General features: G+C 45.9%; 1 protein-coding gene across 2 annotated transcripts in view; it reads left to right on the forward strand.

Annotated features, from left to right (window-relative positions):
- LOC135205124 (kanadaptin-like) overlaps positions 1–25,342 on the forward strand; it is a 135,402-nt gene that overhangs the window by 102,791 nt on the left and 7,269 nt on the right. For both annotated transcript variants that reach the window (XR_010312489.1, XM_064235478.1), the window contains exons 6-7: positions 12,996–13,173; positions 13,999–14,141. Coding sequence is in view for 1 of the 2 variants with exons in the window: in XM_064235478.1 (XP_064091548.1) it covers positions 12,996–13,173; positions 13,999–14,141 (321 nt within the window). In the remaining variant the exon portion in view is untranslated. The remainder of the gene's footprint in view (positions 1–12,995; positions 13,174–13,998; positions 14,142–25,342) is intronic.

The raw sequence follows: 25,342 nt of genomic DNA on the forward strand, positions 1-25,342 counted from the left end.
GGGAAACCAAGGTATGTGTGGTATGACACCAAGGAGCCAATGGGCCTGGGTCTCCCTTCGTCCTCTGATGCGGATTTTTCCGCTCTTGTAGATGCGTCTAGAAGACGCTCTCTACACTCTGCAAAAGCCTCTTGGGGAATGTGTGAGGTGGATCATCTCATCAAGGGCCTCTTCAAGACTCTCGAAGTCTTTAACTTTATGGACTGGGCTTTGGGAGCTTTAGCCAAGAAGTCTCAAGAACCAGACTTCGTTACCATGGAAGAGTTGGCAGTTTATTAACCTGCCTAGACAAGGCGGTTATGGATGGCTCCAATGAAGTGGCATCCCTTTTTGGATCCTGTATATTGAAGAAGAGGCAGTGTTTAGCTCCTTCTTAACAAAATCTGTTTCTCCTCTGCAGAGATCCTCCCTTTTTATACGCGCCCCTCTCTAGTCACCTTTTTCCTCAGGACATAGTGAGGGACATTTCAAAGACTCTTTCAGAAAAGGCCACACAGGACTGCTGGCCCAGTCAGCTAAGAGGCCTAAAACCTGCTGTTCAGGTTGCAAAAAAGGAGAAAGTTCCCTTCCAGCAGCCCTTTCGGGGAAGGTCTGCACCAAGATCTTCTCTTAGAAGTAGACGGCCGGAGAAGAGAGGAAGGTCTTCTCGAAGGCCGTTCGTCAAGACCCAGTGAGACTGTGGTCCTCCAGACAAAAGTGGGTGCCAGGCTTCTAGACTTTTACGAACCTTGGGCACAGAAAGGTGCCGATGCCTGGTCCCTATCCATCCTAAAGAAAGGATATTTAATCCCCTTCAGGGAAAAACCTCCCTTAACTACAACTCCAAGGGAGTTAACAGCAAACTACAAGGATTCTGTCAAGAAACAAGCCCTTCTACATCTCGTGGAGCAGATGCTTTACAAGGAAGCCATAGAGGAAGTAAAAGATCTCTCTTCCCAGGGGTTTTACAATCGCCTGTTTTCTTGGTTCCGAAAAGCTCAGGAGGTTGGAGGCCAGTTCTGGACGTGAGCGCCCTGAACGTGTTCGTAGCAAAGAGGAAGTTTCACAATGGAGACGACAGCCTCGGTGTTAGCAGCCCTGCGTCCAGGGGACTGGATGGTATCCCTGGACCTGCAGGATGCTTATTTCCACGTGCCAATACACCCGTCTTCCAGGAAATACCTCAGATTTATGGCTCAAGGAAGAGTATTTCAATTTCGGGCCCTATGCTTCGACTATCAACAGCCCCCCAAGTATTCATGGGACTAATGAAAAATGTGGCTCACTGGCTTCATCTCGAAGGGATTCGAATATCCTTGTATCTAGACGACTGGCTGATACGAGCACAGTCGCGAGTCAGATGTCTGGAGGACTTAAAACTGACACTGGAGTTAACACAGTCCTTGGGACTGTTGGTAAACCTCGAGAAATCCCAGATGATTCCCCAGCAGAACATTGTTTATCTGGGGATTCGGATGGATTCTCGGGGTTTTCATGTGTTTCCATCACAGGAAAGACAGAACCGCTGCTTGGAAAAAGTAGCAACCTTCCTAGAGAAAGAACAATGTTCCGCGAGGGAATGGATGAGTCTTCTGGGGACCCTTTCCTCGTTGGAACAGTTCATTTCTCTAGGAAGGCTTCACCTAAGGCCGTTACAGTTCTATCTAAGAGAACGTTGGGATCAGAAATCTCAAAATCTGTCCGATTCCTTCCAGATCACGAAGGAAATAAAGGAGGACCTGCGTTGGTGGATGAATCCGTGCAGGATCAACGAAGGAGTATCCCTTCACGTTCCGAACCCTCGGCTAGTGTTGTATTCCGACGCCTCAGATGCGGGGTGGGGAGCCACTCTAGGGACGAGAGAAGTGTCAGGCACCTGGAGGGGAGAACAGGTGTCCTGGCACATCAATATGAAAGAATTAGCAGCGATTCACCTGTCTCTCATACACTTCGAGGCTCAGATCTCAGGTTTCAGTCCTGCAGATCAATTTCGGGGACAAACCAAACAACAGCCCTAGCTTTACAATTCAAGTTAAGCCAAGGAGGGACGCACTCGGTTCTCCTTTACAAGAAAGCAAGAGAACTACTGCTTTGGGCAGAAGAGAGAAGAATCACTCTCCGGACGAGATTCATTCAAGGGGACAAAAATGTAAGAGCCGACCTTCTGAGCAGGAGAGACCAAGTACTGCCTACAGAATGGACGTTGCATCAGGAGGTATGCAACAGACTATGGAACCTCTGGGGGAGATCAAATAAAGGATTTTGACGTAAGGAAAAATCTATTTCTGGGCGATTGGCTCGTGTCGCCAGCGAAATATCCTTTAATCTATTATTTCTAGGGTAAATGTACTAACACATACCAGAGAATAAATAAATAAAGAAAAAGGTCAGATAACTGACTCGCTCACCCTCTAGGAGGGTGTCGGTATGAACACTAGGCGAGTGAGACCACTACCACGAGCCAAATGCCAATAGAAATCTCCCACTACAAAACCCTCCAAGAGGGGAGCCGTCCCACAGAGAGAGCAGCTCGTACTACTACTACTCCATCCCATGCTGCCGACTGCTGCGCCTCTGGTGGCCATCCTGAAGTTAGCAGACAATCTTGAGCGAAGGGATGGTAGGGTGGGATTTCGCTGGCGACACGAGCCAATCGCCCAGAAATAGATTTTTCCTTACGTCAAAATCCTTTTTCTGGGCTCAGCTCGTGTCGCTTGCGCGAAATCGTAAACCGTACCAGAGAAACAGCACAAGATTGTATATAAGGTGAACAAGTAATAAAAATAAAATAAAATAGGTCTCAAATAAAAGATAAAATATAAATGAATGAATATAATTGCTAAAAAGATACATATACACAGTAAATTAAAATTAAAACTATGCTTAAATTAACCCTTAAAACTAATTATGTTAATAACATAAAGTAATTTACATATATATAGGTACAATGATTGCATATCATCAATGAAACCTGTGTAACAAAATGTATCAAAAGAGTAATAGCAATTAATATAAAAATACATAAATACGTTGAGCAATCACAAAAATATCTATCAGGAATGTATATGACTTAATATACAAAACCCGTAACCATTGTAATATGATGTATCCCCTAGCATAAAAATAAGGGGTTAACATCTATGAGATCAATATTGTAATCACCTGTGAGTGTCCCTAACCCGACAAAAGGGGCACTATACAATCATAAAGCAGCTAAGACACAAGGTGAATGCTAATGAACAAGGTAGGAATAGACGAACTGTTGGGTGAGGCGGAGGTAGAAAGGAGGACTGAATCTTCTACTACAATTTAGCTAGAGTCAGGGAAACTATGTTACCCGCTGCTACTGCTGGGAATTTCAGAGCTTCCAAGGACTTCAGGTAGTGACGTTTGAACACTGTCGGCGATTTCCATCCGGTATACTTTTTTAAATCATCAAAGTTCATATGTTGGAAGTAATTAATTGAGGTGGCTACTGCCCTGACATCATGTGCTTTTGGGAAAGAGTCAGGATTGGCTTGTTTAATAAAGTACAGGATTTGTTGCCTGATGCCTTTAATGGATAAAGTACCACCTTTTTTTCCCTCTTAAAGAGGGGCCCCGATGAGGATGAGGAGGTCCTGGATAGAAAGGCTCGTAAGGTTGAAACTGGACAAAGGGATACATCTTGTGGAAGGGGTAGTACCTTCCAAGGTTCCCACCTCATCAAAGGATCTTCATTCTTTGCTAAAAAGCTACGTTCCGGAGAAAGTAGAACTTCCCCTGTGGGAAGGAATTGAATATGATCCGGATCTCTGGATAAAGCCGACAGTTCTGAAATTCTTGCTCCTGAAGCTAGGCTTAATAAAAAATAAGGTTTTTCTTAGGAGCATCATAAACGAGCATGTTGTCATTATTGGTTCGGAAAGCCAGTTTTAGAACATCGTTTAAGAACCATGAAACTGACGTAGGCCTCACAGAAGGCCTAAGTCTAGCACATGCCTTAGGAATAGACGAGAAGTAGGCATCCGTCAAGTCTATGTTAAATCCAAATTGAAATATCTTTTTCAATGCTGACTTGTTAGTCGTAATCGTGCTAGCTGCTAAACCTTTTTCAAATAAGGATCTGAAAAAGGATATAGCAGAATTAACTGTCATGATTCTGATATCTGACTCTCTCAGGAAGGCGTTGCTAACTTTTTTGACAGCAGCATCATACTGCCTCAAAGTTGAATCCCTTTTATCGATTCCAGGAAGAGAATATTCTGAGGGTCAATATTCGCATCTCTTTTTGCCGCAAACTTCATGAAATCCATAAAGTTAGGGTTTTGAGAATCCCTGAGGAAGCGAACACAGTCTTCGTTTGTACTGACTGGGAGAGCTTGGGACTGGGATCCGAAGGGGACGAAGGCCCAGTTCCAGAATCAGGGTACCAATTGCTCTTCGGCCAGTCTGGGGCTACTAGAGCACTCGACCCTTGAATGTCCTGAGTTTGTTCAATACTTTCATAAGGAGATTCACTGGAGGGAAGACGTAAATCTTCCCCCAGTTGTTCCAGTCTAGAGCTAGGGCGTCCGTGGCGTAAGCCAGAGGGTCCAGGTTGGGGGCTACATAACACGGTAGTTTGTGGTTCGCTTGGGATGCGAAGAGATCCACCTGTAGCCCTGGGACTCTTTGAAGGATCCATTGAAACGAACTTTCGTCTAGTGACCATTCCGATTCTAGGGGTACTGATCGGGATAGGGCGTCTGCTATGACGTTTCTCACTCCAGCTATGTGGGTGGAGGAAAGATGCCAACTGAATTTGTCTGCCAGGGAGAAGATGGCTATCATGACGTGATTTAGATGACGTGACTTGGAGCCTCCTCTGTTTATGCAATGTACTACCACTGCGCTGTCCAGGACTAGCTTTATGTGGGAGTACTTTGGTGGGAGTAATCTTTTCAGAGTCAAGAACACTGCCATTGCCTCCAGTACGTTTATATGGAACTGACGGAACTGGGGTGACCAAATCCCTTGGACCTTTTTGACTTGGGAGTACCCTCCCCAGCCGCTTAAGGACGCGTCTGTGTGGATGGTGATCCCTGGTGGAGGGAACTGAAGGGGTACTGACACTGATAGATTCTTGACTTTTGCCCACGGCCGAAGCCGATTCTTTAGAATCAGAGGCACTGAGGATAGCTTGTCCTGGACCTGACATTTGCTCGTGAGCGCCAGATCCTGGTTAGGTCTTTCAGTTTGGCTTTCATCAAGATGTTCGTTACTGATGCAAACTTGGAGAGAGCCGAGGATCCTTTCCTGAGCTCTCCTGGATGCTAGTTTGTGACTTAGAAATTGCTTGACTGACTTCGCTATTTCTTTCCTTTTGGTAGATGGAATCGACAGAGTGTGTGAGGATAGATTCCATTGAATGCCTAGCCACTGAAAGTTTGACTCTGGAGTGAGTCCTCGACTTTGGGACTTGTTATCTTGAATCCTAGATATTCTAGGAACTGGATCACTTTCAGTGTGGCCTTGTTGCATTCTTCGACTGATGGGGCCCAGATCAACCAATCGTCGAGATACCCACTACCATAATCCCTTGCGCTCTGCGCTGTTGCACTACTACTTCCGCTAGCTTCGTGAACACCTGGGTGCCACGTTGAGCCCGAATGGAACTACCCTTGAAGGAGAATGTCTGGTCTCCTATCTTGAATCCCAGATACGGACGGAAGTGTCTTTGCAATAGGGATATGATAGTAGGCGTCTGTAAGATCGATAGAGGTGGTGACGGCCCCACGGGGAAGTAAGGTCCGAACCACTGTGAGATCGTGAGCATCTTGAACTTGTCGCAGCGGATGGCTAAGTTTAAGCGGGACGGAAGTCTAAGATTACCCTTCTTTTGTGTGAGCCTTTCTTTGGCACGCTGAACAAGCGACCTTGAAATTTAACCTCTTGACTTTGGCTATAGCTCCTTTCTGAAGGAGGTCCTCTGCGTACTCTGTCAATTCTTTGGAAGGAAGAATTGACGGAAAGGTCTGGCTGGAGGTGGGTTCGTCAACCAGCTCCAACCCAGCCCTTTGACACTATGCTCTGAGCCCACTGGCTGAAGTTCCACCGGTGGCGAAAGTGAAACAGCCTCCCTCCTACCTGAAGTTCTTCATTGTTCTGGTAACCACCTCGGCCTCCTCTGAAGTGCTTTCCCCTATTGAAGGGGCCTCCGATCCTCTCCCACGAAAGGACCGCTTACCTCTGCCTCCCTTGCCCGAGCGGTCATACTCTGAGAAGCTTGACTCTCGAAGGCTTGATTGTAAGCTGGAGAGATGGCGTATGAGGTGGAGGGTTGAGGCTGAGGGGATATCACATAAATTGGCTGTGATTGACCTTTAGACGTGGAGGGTTGGGCTGTCTGCACTAACGGCATTGCTGGAACTTGTTGAGGAAAGCGTGGTTGCTTCTTTTGGTAAAGGTTGGAAACGTCTGGGTTTCCCCTGTCCCTTACCTTTAGGTGTCAGGTCTTGCCTCCTCCTAGCCGTAAGACCCCAACGGTCTTTAAGGCTCTGGTTCAACCTCGTAGCCTCTGCCTGTACTTCCTTAACCATAGCCTCTGGGAAGAGATCTGCGCCCCAGATGTTAGAAGAGAGTAACCTATTCGGTTCATGTCGAATGGTTGCCTCTAGCAGGACATGCTTTCTACAATTCGTTCTAGCAGTGGCAAACTCGAACATATCTGACTGCACCGTTTGAGTCAGGGCTTTGGTCATAAGCTTAAAAATTGGTTCTGAACCATAAGCCATGGTTGCTACCTCAGACCATAGCCATCGAGTTGATTGATCTGGCTAGTCGTGATTTTGAGTCAAATTCAGCCTGAATAAGACTATCTGGGAGCCTGGGTAGCCTTTTCACCAAAACTGCTCCATAGCACAGTCCGGTTTGAGTTTGCCAGCTGAGAATGTATTCGGCAAGTCTTCCCACAATTCTCCGATGAAGGGGAGAGCAAGGGGAGATGTGGGATCTGCTTCTTTCAACTGAGGCATGGGTTTCCCCCGCCCTTCTGGGCTGCTGGAGAATGGTCCGACCTTGCTACCTTGGTTAGGAACGGGAGCGGGGTACTCTCATCCATTGTGAAAAATGGTAAAGGGACTTTTAAATGGTTGTATCTTGGTGTTCGAACAATCCATGTCCTCTAAACATCTGAGCCATTCTCTCTGAGCCTGGTCTCGAGAATAGAGGACTGTCCTCCTTTGGTACCCTATCGTCAGAGGAACCATAGCCGAAGGCGTGAGCCTTGCGTAGCCTATGAAAGGAGGCTGTAGGCCTTCCGGGTAGAACTCGAAGTCCTCTATTCTTCGAGTTCCAAACTCCGGTATGGAGATGAAGACCATCCTGGAAGGGGGCGTATGACCTACTCTCCAAGGGTTGTTCATGGAGAAAGCGGGAAGCGAGTCCATACGGAGAAGCTGAGATCCACTAGTGTTGGAGAGTGAGGGAGAGGCTAGAGGGGCTTCTCTTAGCCCGGCTATAACAGAATCCTGAGAAGTGATCCTGTCTGACAGGCGAAGGGATATCATTTGTTCCATAACTACTCTTAAGGGGGGACCCCACTAGGTCGCCCCCACCTGTTGCAACAGGCCAGCATTTGGAGTCCAAAGCCGGGAGCTGCTGCGGAGGTGGAGGGGAGGCTCTGAATAGGAACCAAAGGTAGTGGAACTGGTGAAACTGCCGGGGTGCGAGATCTCTCCTTGGGTTTACTTTTCGAGGACTTAGAGCCGGAGCTAGACCCTTTAGACCTGTCTGGGCCGGGATTACGAGCCGGAGACTTACGCGGGGAGGAAGAAGACGAGGACGTCTTCTTCGAAGACGATGACGTCTTAGTCAAGGTCATCACTTTAGACTTGATCTTAGGTCTAACCGAAGCCTCAGGAGGAGTATATAATTCATCACCCGTAAAGCCTTGGAAGGATGGAGAGGTTGCAGGGGTAGAAGAGACAGTCACACCCAAGGTGACCCTTTTGGTACCTGCATTACTTACCCTCGACCAACAGGTCGTCTATACCTACCATCGGTTCAACATTAATATCCAGGGTTGCGACATCCGTGGAGATATCCTGGTCTTGTTTCAGTTAAGGAGGCGCCACTGTTGTTGGATGAAGGCAATAGTCGGGTCCGCCTCTACTGGGTCGACGTACCCTGTCGCCTTGCCTCCGGGAAAGATTAATAGTGCTAATCGCTTCTCAAGTATGTAGGGCTGACCCTTGGCGGCGTTCTTGCCAAAATTGCCACCACCGACCCAGGCCCGCAGGGTAGCCAGTGCTGTATCCTTACTGCCGGAGCCTGTAAGAGAGGGCGTATTTTAGATTTAAGAATCACTTAAAACTAAAACTTAGAGTATAACTTAAACTAGATGCCCTTAAGTTAAAGTAAATGATGAAAAACTTAATTAAAAAGTACTAAAAGAAGAAAAAAAAAAAAAAAAAAAAAAAGAAGCGGAGCAGCTACCGAGATGGAATACTTACGCTTCCAAACAGCTGGCTCACCAGATCGTAACATATGGTACACGTCTCATGGTACCAGACCCTGGATGTCCCCGCGGTGCGGAGTCGCGCATGGAGCATGGGACCGGCAAACTTCGTGTCCACAGGGGTCCTGAAGTGTAGCGGAGGAAAAAACATCCCCGGATGCTCACAAGTTGGTGGCCTGTAAGTGGGAAGACACATGAGTATCTTAAAAAAAAAAGGGGTATCACTTACAGACTAAAGGACAAAAGAACTCCGTTACCATGCGGAGCTCGGAAAAAATTTGGGCATAACCCCTCCCTGCATTGCCTGAATAGGCTATAATCCCGGAGAGATCCGGTAAAATAATGAAAGAGGGGGGGGGGGGGGAGGGGGGGGAAAAAATGGTTTAAAGATACTTTAAAAGTTAAGATAAAACTTAAAGATAACTTAAACCTAAACACACAAGCGAACCGGACTAGGTCCAGTTTGAAGCGGAGTGTAGAAACTCAGCAATACGGTAAGGTTAGTAGAGACCTACTGTATGCTCCGGTCCATCTAATGGGTGGACTAGCTCCTTCCGCTGGATACCAGGACTCCGATCAGGGAGGAGCTCTAGTAAGGAGGGAAGGGCGAGAGGACATACAGGCTCGAGCTAGCCCGGAGCGACAAGGCAGTAACGGAGGGGGGGGAAGGCCAGGGCCCCCCACAACGTACCACCCGGCCGGACCGAGAAGCGGAGAGGTCGGGACCAGTCTGGGTCTGTCCGACTCCCTAGCCCCTCCGGCGGAGGGGAGAGGGGGAGGCAGGCTCGGGTATGTGGGGCGAGCATGGCAGACCGGCCCACCCCCGCCCGACTCTATGGAAGAGCGGGAGGGGGGGGGGACTGGGCAGGCGTCTGGCTGTCCCGTGATCACGCAGTGACCACGAGGCGGTAACTGAGATACGGTAACCAAGCCTAGGCCAACCAACTGATCAGAGAGAAGCTATCGGGAAGCAACCTGAACTGAAAAGCGGTAGTATATAGGCCCACAGGGCTAAAACCAACTGATCAGAGAGAAGCTATGTGGAAGCAACCGAACTGATCAGCGGTAGAATAGGCTCTATGAGCCGGGAGCTAGGCTAGCCAGACGCCAAACTAACCTAACAATGACAAAATATATATATATAAATAAAATAAAAAAAGGAATGAAAGAAAGAAGGTAAAAATACAGGAGAAAAAATCCAGGAGTGTACGACTAACCCGAAGGCAAGTCTACCACTCAAAGCTTAGTCAGGGGCCGATACTAAGAACCTGGACTAGGATCTGGATAGAAAAAGCCTACATAAGGTGATATACATGCATGCATGATAACCTGAGTAGACCTTAAACAAATAAAGCGGATAATCAAAATAGAGCGTAAACGAATAAGGGATGTTCTAGGTATGGGAGACCAAGAACGAACCCATCACGCGGCAGGACCATGCTGCCATGCTTCCGACCCCGAGAACGTATTTATACCTAAAAAACGGCAAATACTGTCTCAGGGACGGAAAAAACCAACTAACCGTAAATACTGAGTACTTAACTTAGCTGCTGCAATAGCTGCACGCTCCATTATCGAAAATCCGAAGAAAGGGCACAAAATACACAGAGAGAAAATAACACGTGTGACTCGTGCGAGCTAACTGAAAAGGATGGCCACCAGAGGCGCAGCAGTCGGCAGCATGGGATGGAGTAGTAGTAGTACGAGCTGCTCTCTCTGTGGGACGGCTCCCCTCTTGGAGGGTTTTGTAGTGGGAGATTTCTATTGGCATTTGGCTCGTGGTAGTGGTCTCACTCGCTAGTGTCATACCGACACCCTCCTAGAGGGTGAGCGAGTCAGTTATACTGACCTTTTTCTTTATTTTATTTATTCTCTGGTATGTGTTAGTACATTTACCCTAGAAATAATAGATTAAAGGATATTTCGCGCAAGCGACACGAGCTGAGCCAGAAAAAAAAGAAATAGATCTTTTTGCCACCATTGGAACAACAGGCTGGAAAGTTACTGCTCCCGATCGCCGACCCAAGGGCGATTTTCGTTGGACGCCCTTCTCCTCGATTGGTCCGGAATAGACGGGTATGCTTTTCCTCCTTCAAAAATATTATCGGAAGTGGTAAGGAAGTTTGCAGCAGCAGAGGGGGGGGGGGAGCCAAACTGACCCTCATAAACCCCGTTCTGGCCAGCGCAAAACTGGTACACAGAGTACTGGATGGATAGTAGACTTTCCGAGATCTCTCCCAAAACAGGAGCGATCTTCTCAGACAACCCCACTTCGACAGGTATCACAAAAATCCTGCCGCTCTCTCGCTGACTGCCTTCATACTATCGAAGGACTTGTCAGAACGAGAGGCTTTTCGCTCGAGAAGTTGCGAAAGCGATCGCAAGAGCTAGAAGACATCTACTATTCGAGTCTACCAGTCGAAGTGGGATGTGTTTTCGCAGATGGTGTAGAGCTCAGAAGATATCCTCTTCCAGGTACCTCTGTGACAGATATAGCTGATTTCCTCCTTACTTGAAGGAGAAATGTAATTTAGTAGTCTCTACAATTAAGGGCTATAAAAGTATGCTATCTTCAGTCTTCAGGCATAGAGGCCTTAATATTGGGGAAGAACAAAGATTTGCATGACCTGATAAGATCCTTCGAGACGTCAAAGAACAGAGGGATTAGAGCACCTAGTTGGAACTTAGATGTGGTCCTAAAATACTTAATGACCTCAAAATTCGAACCTCCCTGTAAGGCTACGTTCAGAGATCTGACAAGGAAGTCTTTATTCTTGGTCGCGCTAGCTTCAGCGAAAGAGTAAGCGAACTACAAGCCTTAGAACATAATGTTGGCTTCAGGAACGACTCGGCGTTCTGTTCCTTCAAACCGATGTTTTTTGGCGAAGAATGAAACCCTTCGAAACCTTGGCCTCGAACATTCGAAGTAAAAGGACTTTCGTCTCTAGTAGGTACAGAGCGAGAAAGGGCTCTTTGCCCAGTGGAGAAGCCTTAAGTTCTACTTAGAAAGGAAGAACGAACTAAAGGGGGAGTAAGGAAAGTTTATGGTGCTCAGTTAGAGATCCCAGAAGACAGATCTCTAAAAAATGCTCAGGCGTTCTTCATCAGAGACGTAATCAAGGAAGCCCATTTTAGGTCGTGTAAAGAAGAACAACTGGACCTCCTTTAGAGTTAAAGCTCACGAGGTAAGAGCAGTTGCTACCTCTTTGGCATTCCACAAGAACTTGTCGATACAGACTCTAGTGGAGTCAACCTTTTGGAGATGCAATTCGGTCTTTGCATCTCATTAATTGAGAGACATTCAAGTGCCGTACGACAAGTGCTTTACTCTAGGAGCGTACGTATCTGCGGATTCGTTGCTGGGACAGGGAGCTGAACCCAATCCGTTTTTAGTTTTTATTAGGTTAGGGTTTTTAATGGTGTTTGGTGCATTTTATTGGTCGATTGAAAGAGGGTGCAGGAGTTGACTCCCTTTCAAATCGTAGTGCTAACATGTTAGTGTGGTCAGGTGATCGGGATTGGTCGTTATGCTCCTTGTATTGTCTTAAATACCTAAAGCTCTATCATGTAAGAGGGTTAGCCCCCGTTGGTATGATACAGGTCCAAGGTTCTGCCATGTAAGTGGGTCAGCCCCCATTATTGGTACGATCCAAGAAAAGGCTCTGCCATGTAAGCGGGTAAGCCCCCCATTGGTATGATCCGAAAGGGTTATCAGTCACAGGTCTCATCCTCTCTGGAACTCTGATGGCAAGCAGACTCATAGGCAGTATCAATGAAGTCTTCTTCCATATCAGGTAGGAACCAAGGTTGTTTTGTTAATATACCTACAACGTATGTTGTTTCCCTGTTTTTATATTCATAAATAATTAGTATGTAACTGTCTCTTGCCCTCCACCAAGGGTGTCAATCAGCTAAGTATATATCTGCCGGGGAAGTTGCATGTACAAAAATGATATTGTTAGTATACAATAAAGTTTGTACATACTTACCCGGCAGATATATACGATTAATGGGCCCGCCCAGCCTCCCCTCAGGAGACAGGTGGAAGAGAAAAATTCTGGTTAGAAAACGGGAATGGTTCCTATTCCCGCCACCCAGCGGCGGGAGTGGGCTGGTCACCTGACTACCTGTCGCGTGTGCCGCGAGTTTTTGAATTCTGTCGGGACGTCAGAGACTTAGCTAAGTATATATCTGCTGGGTAAGTATGTACAAAACTTTATTGTATACTAACAATATCATATTTCAGTTTTTGTTTAGTATATTTTTCTTCTTTATTTTCTCTCGTTTTTATATATTGGTCTGGTATTGGGCTGAACCTTGCTTTACAGAAACCATAAGAATATGTCAAATATTTTATAAAATTTATTCTTGAACCAGTTGGTATTGGTACTAGTCACAGTAGAGAGTGGTTCTTAAGAAAAAAAAAGAACATGGCAATAGCTACTGCCACATTTCTCCTAGAGCCATTGCATCAAGGGTATGTGTTATATAAAATGATTTATGAAGTGTATAAGGCCCCTTTTATATACTATTGCAGGAGAGGATGCTGAGGAAGAAGGCGAGAACGATGTAAATCCGTTTGCAACCTTGAACGAAGAGCTTTACCTAAATGACCCTAAGAAGTCCCTCCGAGGATGGTTTGAGCGGGAGGGTTACGATCTTCCCGAGTATGTTGCGGAAGATGTGAGCCCTGGGGTTTACAAGTGCAAAGTAGAGTGAGTATTGGTTTCTTGGTTTTTCACATTGTCTATTCCCCGCAGGAATAGATAATGCACTGTAGGCATTACTTAAGGTTCTTGGCAGCATCCCTTTGGCCCCTAGCTGTAACCCCCGTTCGTTCTTTTTACTGTAGTATATCTCCTTTCACATTCTCTTTCATCTTACTTTCTACCCTCGCCTAACAATTAATTCATAGTGCAACTGCTTTGAGGTTTTCCTCCTGTTACACCTTTCCAATCTTTTACTGTCAATTCCCCTTTCAGCACTGAATGACCTCGTAGGTATACCAGTGCTTGGCCTTTGGCCTAAATTCTATATTCAATTCATTTTTGCATTTAATCAGGAAAAAAGAGAAAAAAACCTCTCCTACCATAACTCTAGAAATGCCAAGGTTTCCTTTGCTGTTGGGTTCCTAAGAAGTGAGCATAATTTTTTGTTAGGTACTTTAAAGAAGTACAAGCATATTCTACTAATTTACTGAAGTCGGGGTGGCCTGTGATCCTTACTACCTAAAGGTGAAGATACAGCTTCTATTTTTTATCAATTTCTCTGCAAGTGGAGAATAAACTATGTTCATGATGCATTTTAATGATTCTCGGTATTTGTCAGCATAGAAATGATAACTTATTTCCTGTTTCTTTGACAAGTTGAGAATGCTTTCGGTATTGAAGAATTGGAATTCGAAGTGTACCAGAAGAGCTAGCTGGATTGGCATTACTGGAGAGAGAGTAAAAATAAAAGGATTATATCATGATAGTATATTCTATTGTATTTTGTGTGCATTTGCATGTCTTTTTTTCATTGTCTTCGTCTTCTTCCAGACTTCCTATACCTGGTCCTGGTGGTGGCCCTTTAGTAGCCATCATTGAACATAGAGGGAAGAAAAAAGCTGCCGTAATTCAGTGTGCCTTGGAAGCGTGCAGATTGCTTGATAAACATGGAGTTCTTCGCCAAGCAAAACATGGTGAGATTTGAGTTTCTCTCTTGAAGGTTAGGGGTTGGCACTGATGTTTCTGTTGTGTTCACCTATAATGCCTTTTTTGTACATGGAACTTACCCAGCAGATATATACTTAGCTATAGACTCCGTCGTCCCGACAGAAATTCGAATTTCGCGGCACACGCTGCAGGTAGGTCAGGTGATCTACCGCCCCTGCCGCGGGTGGCAGGAATAGGAACGATTACCGTTCTAGAACCAGATTTTCTCTGTCGCGGTAGTGTCAACATACGTTGTTGCTACCTCCTGACTTGATTTTCGTTTTTTCATCGCCATCGACCTTCTGGGCTGTCTTTGCAGGGAAGTACTGGGTCTTTGGTTTGGCATACGCTTTTATTAACTTTTTTTTCCCCTAGTTATAAATTCTTTAACTTTACAGATATTAAGATAATTGGGCGTCAAAGGAAGAGAGGATGTATGCCTCATTTTGGCCTTAGAGAGGTGGATTCACAGAAGTCACGTTCTTCTCACAGCATGTTTCGTAAGGCTTTTCCAAGAGTATCTGGATATTCTATCAGAATCTATTATAAATGACCTATAAAACCTCTCCACTCTGAGTCTGTCCGCGTGCAGACTGACCAGAAGTGGAACATGAATGAGAGGTTTTTTCAAGGTAAATGACAATAGTCATGGCTAAGACATAGAATTGCTGCAGATCGTGTTAGGGAATGAGGAAACTGCCCTCTTCCGATACCTCTGTGAACCGCATAGCGAGGTTTTTTCTTCACTTTCAGAGGGAAGAATCACCTATGTATATATCTGCTATCAAAGAACGCAGTTAAAGGCCATACTCTGTCTCTACAAAGGGAATTAGAGATAACAGAGGATTAAGATCTTCGGGATCTTTATACGATACAAGCGCATACGACAAGAGTAGGATATCATGTACTTCGAATGGGATTTTTTTTTGTGGCCACAGATTCCGTGTTCGACAAAATGGAACACTGCTCCTCATCTGACTTCTTTTGAGGAAGTTTATGAAGGAATTCTTTGTTTCTCTTAGCCCTAAACGACCAAGAAGACAAGTGAATTTTTTGTGCATTGGAATCTCGCATCAGATTCAATGGAGACTCGGCAATGGGTTCTTGCCAGCATAGTATGTCTGGCAAAAGAAATAAATCCCTCTATTCCTGACGCAAAAACGCTTTCAGTGAGAAGTTTAGTTGCCCAGGCAGGGTACTTACATTTTCATCTACAGAAGAAGATATGGTTTAAACGTTTAAAACGTTTGGCCTACAGAGTCTTCCGGGTGCCGATGAGGGCTCAAAATGCTTCTCAGAAGGTATCAGAAGGATACAATAAGAGCTAGAAATCAGGGTTCCGCCCAATTTCAGCTCAGTCTCTCCTTCGACTTCCACTCCTTCCCTTCCCTTCGGAAGGATAGGGGATTCGCAACGAGGAACCTATCAACATGTAAGAAGAGATCTCGTTAGCAAAAGAATGTTCACGAAGGATCCTCCTCGGAGGAGACTCTTCTCTCTCGTGTTGTTAGATATCCTGTCGTCTACTGGGTGTAGCTGACTAAAATCACCTCCCCTGGCCAGGGCCAAAAGCTCAAAGGGGAAGAATTTCTTCCACCCTTCTCCAGTACTCCTGTAAACTATGTGGTTGTTCAGGACTCTCGGACAATGTAGCGCCAGCCAAGCGCCAAATGCCAATACAGGCGAAAAACGCCAGAGGCGGACAGTTCCATGGAACTCTGTCCATGGTCGGATACTGAGAAGGAGCGGGCCTCCACTGGCGCAAATGCACCCAGAGGCGAACAAATCGGACAGATATAAGAGTGTCCGATGTGGACATCGTCAGACAGCCTAGAGACTCTTCCAAGCTCGAAGCTCCAGCAAGTGTGGAGGAGCCAAGCCAGGCGCGAGGTGCCAGCCAGTCTCTAGGAGCCAGCCAGGCTCTAGGAGCCAGCCAGGCTCTAGGAGCCAGCCAGCTCTAGGAGCCCAGCCAGGCTTCTAGGAGCCAGCCAGGCTCTAGGAGCCAGCCAGGCTCTAGTAGCCAGCCAGGCTCTAGGAGCCATCCAGGCTCTAGGAGCCAGCCAGGCTCTAGGAGCCAGCCAGGCTCTAGGGGAGCCAGCCAGGCCTCTAGGAGCCAGCCAGGCTTCTAGGAGGCCAGCCAGGCTCTAGGAGCCAGGTCAGGGGGGGCTCTAGGAGCCAGCCAGGGCTCTTAGAGCCAGCCAGGCTCTAGGAGCCAGCCCAGGCTCTAGGAGCCAAAGCCAGGCTTCTAGAAGCCAGCCAGGCGCCAATCCAGGTGCCAGGCTCCTTCAAGGCTAGGCTCAGTCAGGATTGAGGATCCATCCAGACGCAAGGCTCCTTCCAGTAAAGAGAAACCTAAAGCTCTGTCATGTAAGAGGGCTAGTCCCCATTGATATGATACAGTAAGGCTCTGCCATGTAAGTGGGTCAGCCCCCATTGGCACGATCCGAGAAGGCTCTGTCGTGTAAGCGGGCTAGCCCCATTGACATGATCCAGAAGGGTTTGTCAGTCATAGGTCCTACCTCGCTGAAACTCTTGAGGCATGCAGACTCATAGACAGTAATCATGAAGTCTTCTGCCAGGCTCCAGGTGCCTTCCAGGCGCAAGGCACCAGCCAGACGCAAGGCTCCAGCCAGGCGCGAGGCGCTAGCCAGGAAGGAGGAGCCAATCAGGCACCAGCCAGGCGCGAGGCGCCAGCCAGGCGCAAGGCGCCATCTAGGCGCGAGGCTCCAGCCAGGCTCTAGGCGCCATTCAGGCGCAAGGCTCCAGCCAGGCGCGAGCGCTAGACAGGTGCTAGGCGCCTGCCAAGCGCTAGCCAGGCTCCAGGCTTCACCCAGAAGAGATCTATATCAAAGAACGCCCTGGCCTTCTTTGAGACATTGTGATCTCCTAAGCACTTGATAAGTGCATTGATGATTCCTTCAAACAGCTGCGAAGAATTAAAAGCGCATGAAGTGCGAGCTTTTCCGAATTCTTGTTCTTTCCCTAACAATATGTCATAAGGACATATTAGCTGTCACATACGGGAGATGCAACTCTGTGTTGACTAACCATTATCCGAAGGATGTCAAGATAACCTTCGAGGGATCCTTCTCTCTTGGTTGATACGGGTCTGCGGATACATTGCTGGGATAGGGAGCAGATACTGATCCTTAACTAGTGAGTTAAATTTTATTTAACGTCGTGTTTTTTCTTTGGGTTGTTTGAAAGGAGTTTGTAGATAACTCTTTTCAACTTAAGCACTAACCCTCGTGTTAGGATCAGGTGATCGGGATCGGTGTTGTGCTCCTTAATTATGCCACTAGGCATAGGCATATTGTCATGTAAGAGGCTCTGTCGAGTAAATGGATAAGACCCCATCGACAGACCCACAAGAACTCTAGCCATAGGTCACATCCTCGCTGAGGCTCTTGAGGCGAAGCAGATTCATAGGCATTAGCCATGGAGCTTCCCCGCCTGATCAAGTAGGAACCAAGGTTTTGATTTATTTTTATTACCTACAAAGTATGTTGTTTACCTGTCTATTCAGTAAATAGTTGTCTCTTTCCCACCACCAAGGGTGTCAATCAGCTAAGTATATATCTGCTGGGTAAGTTCCATGTACAAAAATGATATTGTTAAGATACAATAAAGTTTTGTACATACTTACCTGGCAGATATATAACGATTGATGCCCACCCAACCCCCCTCCCCTCATGGAGACAGGTAGAAGAGAAAAATCTGGTTCTAGAACGGTAATCGTTCCTATTCCTGCCACCCAGCGGCAGGGGCGGTAGATCACCTGACCTACCTGCAGCGTGTGCCGCGAAATTCGAATTCTGTCTGGGACGACGGAGTCTATAGCTAAGTATATATCTGTCCTTCCCAGGTAAGTATGTACAAAACTTTATTGTATCTTAACAATATCATTTTAATGAATTCACATTAAAATAAAATGTGAGTATGGTAGCAGAAAGAGTAGTTGAAATCGACCATTTTCCCAAAAATATGGGACGGTTTACTTGTTTGTTAGAACCCCCTTTGAATCTTCTGTGGCTTATGTAGTGGTTTGATTTGTTGAGAAAAAGAATTCTTCAAACTGGAACACCAGTAGTTGAAATGATCTCATGCTAAGTGGAACCTCTTGGTTTTCAAATAAAACATGTTTTATGGTATTTTTTATACTAGATTCATTTGTAAGAAATTCCAGTAATTATTTTGTTTTTACCTTGGTTAAAAAATCACGACAAATGTGGAAGGACAAAATGTAATATTACATAATTAATTTTTAACAATTTTATGCCCCAAAACTTCTGAAAATTTGGGCATTTGAATAACTGTAACTGATTTTTCACTTTTGTAAAGACAATCTAAAGTAAAAGTCACTTTGCAGCATGCAGTGTCCTTCCATCTGAGACTTATCCCTGGTTGAAGGTTTGAATTGATTAGCATGGTCCATTTTACATAAATGTGTTGCAATATTGGCTCTGATTAATGCCAGCCTTACAAGACTTGAGAATATCATTGTAGGAGTTTTATTAAAATAACAAATTAAAATAATGATCGTCAGGCTTGTTTGCAAGCAATGACATCTTCCTCCTACTATCCAGAGAATTTCGGTGTCGTAATTTCCATTTGGAATAAGCTTTGTCTTTCTAACTGAACGTATTATGACATTCCTAAGCTGAATGTCCTAGTATACAGTGGTAAATACTTAAGCTTATATATGGCCTTAGCTAACACTCAGTAGGAAGCATAATAAAAATAATTTTGTTCATGAAACTTACCTGACAGATATATATATGCTGTATTCTCTGAAGTCCGACAGAATTTCAAATTCGCGGCACACGCAGTGGGCGGCCAGGTGGTAGTACCCATCCCGCCGCTGGGAGGCGGATATCAGGAACCATTCCCATTTTCTATTCATATTTTTTCTGTCGCCGGTCGGTAAACAACTGTTTACAGACCTCCGCCTAGGATTTTAAAATTTGAAACTTCATTAGCCGCTTAAGTATCCTAATTATTCTTTCGATTATTGATTGGATTTGTGGCTAGGCATAACGCTATCGTAAATTTTTTCATTGCATTTGATGTCTGAAGCTAGTTAGCCTAGTTTCAGACTTTGTTGTCTGCATGGGGTAGGTGAGGCTACCGGAACTTTCGGTAGACACTCGCTTAGTATATATGACGTTTTACACATGCTTTTCTTTGCATAAAGATCAATGTAATTAGTGTATGTGTGACTGATTACGGAAGAAAAGTAGGATTCATGTACGCATTTTAGGAGCGTGTTAGAATCAGGAGTTTTCCTCCACAGTAAACAGAAGTTAGAAATAATGAACCTTCTAACCTCCTGTAGGATTTATTTTGCCTAACCCTGTGGTATGGCTTACGGGCCTAGAAGAATGTCTGCTAGAGGATTACATCAAGTAATCTTAGACTAAAGTGCTCGCTCTCCAATCAGTGTTGTGAAGTGTAGTGCCCTTGCCCCTTGTGTTGTGGAGGGGGCGTCAGATCGGCCCCATAATGCCTCTAGGCCTGACCTCTGTCGGACTCCCAGGACTCGGGAGGAGGACTGTCGAAAGCTGCAAGAGGGTTACGGGGGTGGGGCTCCCCACCGATCTGGCGTCCCTTCGGCAGGACCTGTTGAACGCTTCCCAGGCTGCTAAAGATCGTGCACGTGCACGAATCTTGAAGGATTGCTTCTCGTCCTCCGAGGGCGTCCTCCCCCCCGCGCAAGGGTTGGAGCTCTCGGAAGGACTCGCGCCCTCTAGAAGCTTTAGAGAAGAGGACGCTTCACGTCCTCTCTCTCGTCAGGAGGGGGGAACGTCAGAATCGGCCCCATAACGCCTCTAGGCCTAGAACCTCTGTCGGACTCCCAGGAAACCAGGGAGAGGGCATGTCAAAAGCCGAAGGAGGGTTACGGGTTTTTCACGCTGATCTGGCTTCCTTTCGGCAGGTCCTGTTGTCGCTTCCCAGGCTGCCGAGATCAGCACGTGCACGAATCTTGAAGGATTGCTTCTCGTCCTCCGAGGCATCCTACCCCACACAGGGGTTGGAGCTCTCGGAAGGACTCGCTCCCCCTTAAGAAGCTTTAGAGAAGAGGACGCTTCACGTCCTCTCTCTCGTCCACGAGAGGATGAAAGAGTCCTGTGCCCTGTCAGGGCTCTCAAATTTTATTTACATAAACGAAGGAAGTAAGAGTCCTTCGGGTAATTTATGGTGCTCAGGAAGAGACCACATTTACCCTTTTCGAAGAATGCACTGGCTCTTTTCCTAAGGGACATATTAAGGAGGCTAATTTCATTCATCTTGCCAGAAGAGTGATTTGAGCCTCCTGCGAGTGAACGCTCATGAAGTTAGAGCTGTTTCAACCTCGCTAGCATTCCAAAAGATTTTGGTAATCAAGGACATTCTTGATTCCACCTTTTGGAGGAGCACTCAGTATTCGTCTCCTCTCCTCATGGCGCTCCGTATACGTTATGTAATGTTCGCTTTACTTCGAAAAAGCCAAGCTGATAAGTTTGACGTCCGGCAAGGCTGTTTTGAGGGGGCACGTCAAACAACTTATGTCTCTGGTTCGGCATAAGAAGGGCAATTTAGACGTGAGGAAGCTTTTGGAGGTGCTCGACGTCCTATAAGTAGAGACTTCTCCAGGACGCTCGGCAAGCACCTTGCGAAAGTGTCTTTCGGACGCTCGGCATTCCTTTGCTGAGTGCGTTTCTCTGGAGATGTTTTTTCTTTTGCATTACTAAGACGCAAGTTGTCGCACAGGCGGGCCCCAACTGTCTTTGTAAGAAGGTATGAAGGTCTTTAAGGCCCGTCTTGAAGACGAAAGCCGTACGTCTTCCTTTAGTGTTCACACACTTCAGGAGCAGCGTGCGGCTCTCCATGGAGACTCGCATGAGGACGTCCCTTGAAAATATTCAACGTCATACGCAAAACGCGGTTCGTCATAACATTGAGATGTTGGCAATGGTCGCTCGCCAGGACGCCTCTTGGCGGGCCTTGCATGCATCAGGGCGCTCACGAGATCCTCTCTGAAATGTCGTTCAGAAGACTTGTGTTCTCTGCTCAGACACGCTCGCAGCCTAAGCAGGACGTTTTTTTGAGGACGCTCACAGGACGCTAAGCAGGACGCTTTTTGAGGACGCTCGGCAGGACGCTTATGAGGACGCTTTTGTGGACATTCCCCAGGACGCTTCGGTGGAAGCTCGGCAGGACGCTTTGCGAGAGAAAAGACTTGTAGACGGCGTCTTATTTGCTGTTCAGGACGTTTTCTTAGGACGCTTGACACTTTCTAAACGCTCGTCAAGAGGAGGTTTTTTCAGGACTCTCCCACAGGACATTCCTTTACAGAAATTTAAAAAAAAAAAAAGGATTCGGAGTTAGCGGGAGAGACATACCCGATTTTTTCTTCCGATCCTCTTGCCTCTTCATCGATTTCTCTGAGAATCGGGAAGATTATATACTCGGATTCCTGGTGACTTTCGGTCATGTTAAAGGGTTTTCCCCTATTAGTCAAAGTGCTAATTGTTTTGTCAAGTAAGGACGATTTCCCCATTGTCAAGATACTAAACGTTTTGTCATTTAAGTGGGGGACCCCTCATAAATGGGGTAGTTCTCATTGACATAGATTTTAACGTTTTTATCGTTTAAGCGGAATAAAAGAAACCAAACTCGTTTTACAAAAATTTTCGGAAAGAGCTCTCATTCATTTTCAGAGGCTCATCCGGGGGGGGGGAGTAGAAAAAGACTTGTAGACTAGATCCAGGAAGTCTTATGTCCAATATCATAGAACATGAACGGTCCTTTTTCGATCCTCGGTTCTCACTTGATTGATCTCTATTCGAATATTACTCCCTTCTCTTGGCAAAGAGTCTTGGCAAAGAGTCAAGGAGTTCTTTTATAGTCTCATTCATTAGAAACGTGGGACAGTCGTTTTCCTTTCTTCTCTCTTCCTCGTCGAGGAAAAATGTAGTAGAGAATTCGATGTTCAAATTACTACAATACTTACGTAGTTTATCTTTGCGTCATTTGCTAACGCATGGGTCAAGTCATATACGCATATCGTATTTACCTCTGCGGATAGAAGCCGAAAGAACTGTTGTTCTAATGTATTTAATTGACACTCCCTTCAACCTTCCAAGAGTTTTCGGAGTAAGAACAACTCTTCAGGTAATTGTTACGACAACACCAACTCAGCTTTCTGTATTTAGCGAATTCTGTTTCGTTTAAATATGCCTGCTTGAGAGTTTCCTTTTGCTCGATAATATCATACCTATTCCTTCGTAAAGGAGTAGCTGGCAACTCAGGCAGATAGTGGGAGATGATGAATGAACAAGGCTGCTGTTACTGTGATCTACGCAGTACCGGCTAGCTCTGTGACATGCGCGGTTGGTTACGTCTCTCTCCCCTGCGGGAATGGCTGACTAGCCGTCTCTCTGCCCTACAATCATGGATTTTTAGCCTCGGGTTGAGGAAATTTCTAGTAATCATGAATCAACATGCCTTCCGTTTACTTAGAAAATTTCAACAAGATTATCTCTTATACCTGTTCGGTGCGGTTTTACCCGCACTGTAACAGAATTCTGTACGGGGAGTCTACCGCGGCATAGCACTATAATAATGCTCTCCTTGCTTATGCAAAGCGCAGCCTTATTTATTTGGGAAGGAAGCAGGCTGAGTGAGGGAATGGATGAGTTTGCTTGGGGACCATTTCCTTGCTGGAGAAGCTTGTTTTTCCCTGAATAAACAGCAATTCAGACCTCTTCCAGTTTTTCCTCACGGAGAAATTGGAATAACATCAAAGATCTAGTAATAATTCTAATTTTTCTCTCAACGGCTTGAGGATCACCTTGGGTGATAGCGAGAGGGTGCCAGACATCCGAACAGAGGAACAGATGTCCTGGCACATTGTCTGAAAGAATTGGAAGCCAATTTGGTCGGCTCTCCAGTTCCTCGAAGGGTGAGTTTTGATCGAGTGGTCCAAATCATCTCGGATAATTTCTCAGCTCTCTCATAGCTCAAGAAGAGAGAGTTTGGGGTTATGGGCTTTGGGCACGGAATGTAACGATCCTCAAGAGGTTCGTTAAACTAGTGCACGTCCGTGCGGGTCTTCTCGATCGAAGGCAGCAACTACTGACGTCTGAGTAATCCTCACTTAGAAGTATGTCGAAAGTTGAGGAGAGACTGAGGGCGTCCTTTCGTTAAGTTTTTCATTATATTGAAGACGAAGGAGCTTCCTCTTAAGTTGTTCCCTTATTCATGATCCTAGAGGATTAGGCATTAGTCGCCACCATGTTTTTTTTTGGCCTTTAAGAGGTTGGATTTCACAGAGGTCATGGTAATTCGGAGAGATTGAATTGTCCAAAAGACCCTTCCCGAGAGAATCGGTGTAATCTAACATCGTCACTTAGTGAAGTATCTATATCTCTCCCTCTTCTGAGTCTGAAGGCGTTCAGACTATCGAGAAGCGATAAGATCTTCAAGATTAATGGCAGTCTCTTGGCCAAGGCAAAGCAGTGCTGCCTATTTTCAGTGTTCAATCGGAGGGGGCGTTTCTGGAGATAGTGAAGGGGAAATGACTGTTCCTCCACCTCGACCTCTGTGAATTTCTTTATGGTTCTATCTTTCCGTCTGAAGTATGAGATAAGCTAGAAGTCCTAAACTATTGTAGAATATGCAAATATGTTGACGGCCTCTAGGCTCAGAGATTCGGTTCTGTCAAACAACAAAGCTTCACGATCTTTGAGGTCTGTGGAGATCTTGAAATTCTCTGGATCGAAGGTTCCGGCATGGAACTTAGACGTAGTCTGAGTTTCTGATGCCAAAAGCATTTCGAACCTATCCTTTCTGCGAACTTAATACACGTGAACCAGAAAGGCTAACATTCTAACCGCTCTAGCCACGGCAAAGAGGGTTTAGTGAGGTTTTAGCCATCATCAGAGGTTTTAGCTTTAAAGGACATAATGCGGTCTGTCCTCTAAGCCTTCCGTTCTTGATAAGAACGAAAACCTGTCTAACCCTTGACCCGAAGGCTTGGAGACCAAGGGTATGGCACAAATTATTGGGCAAGGGCATTAGAGAGTCCTGTGCCCTGTCGGGTCTCTCAAGTTTTATCTTGACTAAAACTATGAAAGTCGAGGTCAACGGACAATCTGCGGTGTTCCGTAAAAGACCAGACTGGTTCATGTCCAAGAACACCCTGGCATTATAGTCAAGGAGTTCTTTTAAGAAGTCTCATTCATTATGTTTGCATAAAGATTTGAGATTTTTTCTTAATAATGAATGCTCAAGAGGTGAGGGTGCGGCCGTCGGAAGCATTTCAACAGAGCATGACACTCAGTACATCCTGAGTGCTACGCTTTAGCGAAGCAACTCTGTGTTCGCTTCACCACTCCCGACGGGATGTGAAGACGACATTTGAGATCTGTAAGTCGCTAGGACCATACATATCCGTAGATATATTATTGGGGGCAGGAAGCAACACGAATCCTATCCTATAGAAAAGGGATAGGTGTGCTTTTAACTTTGAAGGGTTGGTCGCTTGAGGCGCGTTCCTTTTCTTTAGCCTAGAAGTTATGGAACTACTTTGATAGGTTAGGTCAGGTGGTGGTTTTAGCTTCGTTGCCCTCAGAAGTATGGTCATATGTTCTAGTCACATTGTGGTCACGCCCCCAAGTTGACAGATCATCTAGAGCGCACAGCATTACAGGTCTCTACCTCGCTGGCAACTCTAGTAACGCAGAAGCAGACTTTGGTGACAGTATCACGAAGTCGGCTATGCTAACAGGTGAGGAACCAAGATGTATCTCTCTACTTAATTTAGTTTCCTAAAAATCCTATTCTGTCTCTCCCACCATCCGAAGGTGGGATTCAGCTATATATATCTGTCAGGTAAGTTTCATGAACAAAATGTTATTGTTATAATACAATTAAGTTTGTTCATACTTACCTGTCAGATATATATAATTAAAGTGCCCACCCACCTCCCCTCAGAGACGTGGCACTGATAAAATATGAATAGAAAATGGGAATGGTTCCTGATATCCGCCTCCCAGCGGCGGGAATGGGTACTACCACCTGGCCGCCCACTGCGTGTGCCGCGAATTTTGAAATTCTGTCGGACTTCAGAGAATACAGCTATATATATATCTGTCAGGTAAGTATGAACAAACTTAATTGTATTATAACAATAACATAATCCACT

The sequence above is a fragment of the Macrobrachium nipponense genome, chromosome 48, assembly GCF_015104395.2.
Source record: "Macrobrachium nipponense isolate FS-2020 chromosome 48, ASM1510439v2, whole genome shotgun sequence".
Taxonomy (NCBI): domain Eukaryota; kingdom Metazoa; phylum Arthropoda; class Malacostraca; order Decapoda; family Palaemonidae; genus Macrobrachium; species Macrobrachium nipponense.